The sequence below is a fragment of the Vulpes lagopus genome, chromosome X (genome assembly GCF_018345385.1).
Source record: "Vulpes lagopus strain Blue_001 chromosome X, ASM1834538v1, whole genome shotgun sequence".
Taxonomy (NCBI): domain Eukaryota; kingdom Metazoa; phylum Chordata; class Mammalia; order Carnivora; family Canidae; genus Vulpes; species Vulpes lagopus.
The window spans coordinates 76,821,504-76,827,680 of NC_054848.1; the positions used below are offsets into that span (position 1 = coordinate 76,821,504).

Here is a 6,177-nt window from a genome sequence, read left to right on the forward strand (position 1 = left end):
ATGGAAATTAAGAGCAATTTGGTCAAGACTCCTCCCCCGCACCGCTCAAGCCATTAAAAAAGCCTCTGAGGTTTTTATTAAATGTATTCCTTGGATCACCTCAAGAAGAGAAAAAGGACAAAACTGTCCAAAGAGGTGAGAAGGAAAGCGCTCCAGAGAAGGGCGGGGTGACCCGCAACGCCCCCCCCCCGCCCTGGCTGCTGGGCGGGGCGGCAGGGGGGAGGGGGGCGAGCTCCGGTGACGCGACGCTCACGTGACCAACCCGGCGCTGATCTGGGCACCAGTCCGGGGGCCCGCCCTCTTCCTTGCGGTCGGATCCGGAGCGGTTTGCTAGCTCTTAATTGTTGCTCCAGGTTCTTTCAGGTCAGTGTGAGGGCCTTCGTCGCTGCCTGCGGAACCCTGGATTGGGGGGTGGGGGGTGAGGCACGGACACGGAGAAGAAAAAGGGTGGGAATGGGGTCCGTGTTGAGGGAAGCTGGCGAGAGTGTAGGTAGAGATGGCGGTGGGAAAATGGCTAAAGGGTGAGCTAGCGACCAATCGGCGGAGGGTCGGAAGAGCGGACACCCCTAGTACCCGTGTCCCCTTTCTCCTCACCTCCTCGCTGCCCTCCGTCCATTTTGGAGCCGGAGCTGGTGAGCTTGGGGGCGCCCCGCCAGTGAGACAGTAAAAATAAACCCCCTTTCCCACTCCATGCGTAGAGAAAAAAAGTTGACCTCGAGAGTGGGGAGGCGAGTTGCCTCCGGGAAGAAGGACACAGAGATACAAAATTAGTTTGGAAAACATCCTGGTCTGGCGCCGTAGGCGTGAAAAGAAATGGCGGCTGGGGTGTGGGGGGCGGAGGAGGTGGGGGAGGGAAACGTTGGATGAGAAGGGCCGGGATTCTGGAAAGGGGCTCTGAGTCCCTGTGCATCCACCCGAATGCGCAGCCCCTGTGTCCTGTCTTATCTGCAGGTCTGCGTGTCTGTTCTCAGCACTCTGCAAGGCTAGAAAAGGACGAATCTGTTCAGAATTCCTGCAGGTCAGTGAAGAAAGGGGTCTCTGGGCAGGGATCCAGGGGGGTGAGGAGTGTGGAGGGTAGAGCACCAGCAGAATATGGGGCACCACTGCCCACCTCCTAACACATTTATACACGCTGCTGTGCTGAACAAGCATAGAGAAAATGGCTGGGCTTGCCAGAGAAATGGTTGGCTCATGTGTGTGAGGGGAGAGGGTGGGCAGAAGGCACACGGAAAGGCCAGGCCAGGTCAGGGGAACCCTGACAAGGGGAAAGATGCCAGTACTATCCAGACCTGCATTCCACCCCCAAGCCCTGTTTCCTTGTCTCCTCTTTGTCTCCTCTTCCTCCCCACCCTAGGACAGGAAAAGGAGGGGAAGTCTCAACATGGAAAAACTCTGCAATGAAAATGAAGGAATGACTGAGAACCAAGGAAAGATGGAATACAAAGAACAGCCACAGGATGTGGAAGAGCCCGAAGTAGATTGTACTCTGGAAGACCAGGAAAAGTTAGAAAATGAGAGAAAGACAGAAGATGAGGAAGTACTAAAGGATAAAGAAAAGTCAGAAAGTATGACAAAGCCAAAGGATGGAAAGCCAGCGGAGAACGAGGGAAGGCCAGTGGAGAGCGAGGGAAAGCCAGTGGAGAGCGAGGGAAAGCCAGCGGAGAGCCAGGGAAAGCCAGCGGAGAGCCAGGGAAAGCCAGCGGAGAGCCAGGGAAAGCCAGCGGAGAGCCAGGGAAAGCCAAAAGAAGAAGGAAAGCCAGCGGAGAGCGAGGGAAAGCCAGCGGAGAGCCAGGGAAAGCCAGCGGAGAGCCAGGGAAAGCCAGCGGAGAGCCAGGGAAAGCCAAAAGAAGAAGGAAAGCCAGCGGAGAGCGAGGGAAAGCCAAAAGAAGAAGGAAAACCAGTGAGTGAGAGAAAGCCAAAAGAAGGAAAACCAGTGAGTGAGGGAAAGCCAAAAGAAGGAAAGCTAGTGAGTGAGGGAAAGCCAAAAGAAGAAAACTTAGAGAGTAAGGGAAAGCCAGTGAATGAGGAAAAGCCAAAAGAAGAAAAGCCAGCCATCGAACCAAGGGCTGCAGGAAAGCGCCCAGCTGGGGATGATGTACCCAGGAAGGCCAAAAGAAAAACCAACAAGGGGCTGGCTCAGTGCCTCAAGGAATATAAGGAGGCCATACACGATATGCATTTGAGCAATGAGGAGATGATAAGAGAATTTGATGAGATGGCTAGGGTAGAGGATGAGGTGAAGAAAACCAGACAGAAATTGGGGGGGTTTATGTGGATGCAAAAAAGTTTACAGGACCCCTTCCACCCGAGGGGCCCAAGGGAACTGAGGGGTGGGTGCAGGGCCCCACAGAGGGGCTTTGAAGACATTCCTTTTGTGTAGTGCCCTTGGCAGGCATTTGCCCTGTGCTTTAACCTTATGCTAATACTTGCTTTAGCTATCACTCTGTTATCCAACTGCAACCCTTGATGTTTCAGTAGATTTTTGTCCATTGCATGGAAAAATGTTTATGGCATATTGTAAAATTAAAAAGAAGAGTTTGATGAACCATATATATGGCATCAGTCCATTTTTGTAAACTACAAAGGTATTTACTTAGTGATTTATGTACAGAGGAAACTGAAAGCTGTGTCCTGGTTATCTGTGACTGATTTTTTTTTCTGTTCTTTTTTGTTCATTGTATATTTTCTCCTAAAAAACATAGATTACTTTCATTATGAAAACAATATATACCAAGCAATCAAAATAACTGTTTGTTTAGCTTATGAATACAGTGGAGACACCAAAAATCCTTGGTCAGGATATAAAATGTTTTGTAAAATTCATGTTTGAGACTGGAAACTGGAAGACTCAACCTGGCCGTTACTACAGATCCATTGCTGTAACAGTCTTGTCATCTTATCAAATGGGATAATACTTGCCTTCCAGGGCTGTAGAGAAGATCAGATGAGGTAATAATAGGAGCTGTGTTGATCTGGCTCCAACCCTTCACCTTGCAGTAGCAGAACCAGAACTCTGTCATGTATTTGGGGGAGCTATAAAAGACATCTCACTTGTGTCCAGGAGTAAGTCAGATCAAAAGTGGGTATCACTGTCCCCAGGGTAATGCCATGTCTCTTGGGCACTGTGCTCCTTCTCAGGGGCTCTGTACCCTCCTGAAGCCCCAGCTGCTACTGGTGGGCTGGAGACCACAATGGACTAAAGCAACGGTGTCTCAACAGAAAGATGGAGAATTCTCTACCTACAACAGTTATCCTAACTCAGGTGGGTATTACCTGATTGTTTTATAAAGTTTTTAGAAAACATTCTTTTCCAGACTTTTTGTTGATTTGTGTGTGCTTTTGCATATAGCCATCTCCACTGGATTTAGATACTGGAGATTGAGCCAGAAAAATCTGACCAGATGCTGTACTGTTCTCACCTGTTAATCTCTTGTCTACTGATACTTCTCTTAGGAGGAATTGTCTCAAGAAGTTTGTATTAAGCCCTGCCTTACCATTTCAACAGATCCATCTATCTATGTGATCCCTGCCCCACCTCCAACTCTTCATTAGCCTTTTACTTTTAGTGTTTTTTAAATAAACTTTCATTTTAGGAGTATAGATTTACAGAATTATTGCAATAATAGTACAGAATTTCTGTATACTTCATACCCAGTATCTATTCACATCTTATGTTAGTATAGTGCATTTGTTACAATGAACCAATATTGATACATCTTATTTAATGTCCTTTTTCTGTTCTAGGATCCTATACAGGTTACCACCTTACATTTAGTCATCTTGTCCATAGGCTCCTCTTGGCTGTGACAGTTTCTCAGACTTTCCTTGTTTTTGATGCCCTTGACACTTATGAGAAGTACTGGTCAGGCATTTTGTATAATGTCCCACAGTTTTGGTTTGCTTGATTTTTTTCTTGTGGTTACATAGGCATTAAATGCTTTTTGGGAAGAACACCAGGAAGGAAGTGCCATACTCACCACATCATGTAAAGGGTACATGTTACAGGGTGCATGGCTGGCATAGTAAAAAAATATGAAATTCTTGATCTCGAGGTCGTGAGTTCAAGCCCCATGTTGGGTGTTTTTAAAAAAAAGTACATACTATCAAAACTATCAATATTACACTGTTGATGTTAACTTTAATCACCTGGGTGAGGTAGTTTTAGTATTCTCCATGGCAAAATTACTCTTATTTCTCCTTTTCCATACTGTACTCTTTAGAAGAAAGTCACTGCATAGTCCACACTTAAGGACTGAGTGATGTTAGGTTACACCTACCTGAGGGTGAAGTATCTACAGATTTATTTGTAATTTATAAAATATTTGACTATTTTCCCACCTATTAATGTATTTTATTTATATCAGTATGGACTCTTTTTAAAAAAGGTTTTATTTTAATTCTAGTTAACATACAGCGTAATATTAGTTCAGGTGTACAAATATAGTGATTGAACAGTTTGATACATCATGCTGTGCTCATCATGACAAATGCACTCTTTAATCCCCATCACCTATTTCACTCATCCGTACAGCACCCTCCCCTCTGGTAACCATTAGATTGTTCTCTATAATTAAAAGTCTGTTTCTTGCTATGTCTCTCTCTTATTTTTTTGGTTTCTTAAGTTCCAAATATGAGTGAAAGCATATGGTATTTGTCTCTGATTGACTTATTTCACTTAGCATTATACTCTAGGTGCAAATGGCAAGATTTTATTGTTTTTTATGGCTAAATAATATTCCACTGTCCCTCAAAAAGTTAAAAATATAACTACCTTATGGTCCAGTAATCAGTATTTTATAATTTTGTATTATAATCTAATACTACACATATTTTCCAACTTTGGCCATTGGGAGCTCTTTCACTTGGCTCTTGTGTTTATTTAATGTACCTCCTTCCATCACTGTGTGTGTGCATGTGTGCCCATATATGTGAGTGTTTAACACTTTCTGGCACTACGAGATGGTGTAGTCCTGTATATTTTCTGTCCAAGCCATTTCTCCAAGGGGCCTTGATACCTTTGGTAAGAGAATGGTATCAAAACCAAGATCTGGGTGCCAAGAGTACTCATTACTATTGGGGTATCATTGCTTCTAGGCCCTCACAGCTGACAGAGCAAAGAGATCTGTTAATAAGAAATAACCCATATGTATAGATGCATGTTTATATATGTTTCCATCTTTAATTATTTTTATATATTTATTTATATATAGAGAAAAAATTTCCCTTAGTTTTATAGACTCCACTCACCTACAAAGTTATCTGTGTCAACACCTTATTCCCCCATCCCTTTCAGTGGGGTTGTTTCATACATTTGTAATACACTTAGTTTCTGTAGGCACATTCTGCATTTTGAGAGTCCTGTAATTTATGGTATCTTTAAATTTAAAATTCCAGTTGTTCATTGGCCAGTATATAGGAAAGCAATTGACTTCTGAATACTTCTGTATATTAGTTTTACAGCTTTACAGACCTTGTAGCCAGTTTGTCAGTGCTGTGGCATTTCTACATAGACCATCATGTCATCTGTAAAGAGACAGTATTATTTCCTCCGTTCCTATCTGTATATGTTTTAGTTCCTTTTTTGTGTTACTGCACTAGCTAAGACTTCCAGGATGATGTTTAATAGGAGCAATGAGAAAAGAGTACCTAGCCTTGTTCCTGATATTAGAGTGAAGTGTTCTCCTCACCATTAAGTATGATGTTACAGATTTCTTATAGATACTCAAATTGAGGTGTTCCTTTCTGAGAACCTTTATGATAAATGGATGTTGGATTCTGTCATATACTTTTCCTGTATCAAGTGATAAGATCATATATCTTATTTAGCCTGTGTTTGTGGTGGATTATACTAATTGATTTTCAAATGTTAAATCAGTTTTGCATGCCTACAATAAATTCCACTTTTTAGGTACATAATTTTTAAAACATTGTTGCATTCAATTTTCTGATACTTTATTGAGGATTTTGTGTCTGTGTTCATGAGAGATACTGGTCTGTAGTTTTCCTTACTTGTAATGTCTTCTGTGTGTTTTTGGAATTAGAGTAATAGTGAATTTACTTCAGAGAGTACATCAAGCATTCTCTCTACTTCTGTTTTCTTTTAAGATTTTATTTATTTATTCATGAGACACGCACAGAGAGAGGCAGAGACATAGGCAGAGGGAGAAGCAGGCTCCC

At 43.1% G+C, this 6,177-nt stretch overlaps 1 protein-coding gene across 2 annotated transcripts; it reads left to right on the plus strand.

Moving 5' to 3' along the window:
* The first annotated feature begins 233 nt into the window (after positions 1–233).
* Positions 234–2,550, plus strand: LOC121483576 (transcription elongation factor A protein-like 4). 2 transcript variants are annotated; one of them, XM_041742257.1, is made up of 3 exons: positions 234–363; positions 952–1,018; positions 1,360–2,550. In XM_041742257.1, the coding sequence occupies exon 3, from the start codon at positions 1,382–1,384 to the stop codon at positions 2,378–2,380; it is 999 nt and encodes a 332-aa protein (XP_041598191.1). In that variant the 5' UTR covers positions 234–363; positions 952–1,018; positions 1,360–1,381; the 3' UTR covers positions 2,381–2,550. The 2 variants fall into 2 exon arrangements, with proteins under 2 accessions (XP_041598191.1, XP_041598190.1); XM_041742256.1 differs by having other exon boundaries at positions 235–363; positions 1,355–2,550.
* The last annotated feature ends 3,627 nt before the right edge of the window (positions 2,551–6,177 follow it).

Excerpts from the sequence above, each read along its gene's own strand:
- LOC121483576 (XM_041742257.1), top strand. The coding sequence starts at position 1,382 with ATGGAAAAACTCTGCAATGAAAATGAAGGAATGACTGAGAACCAAGGA.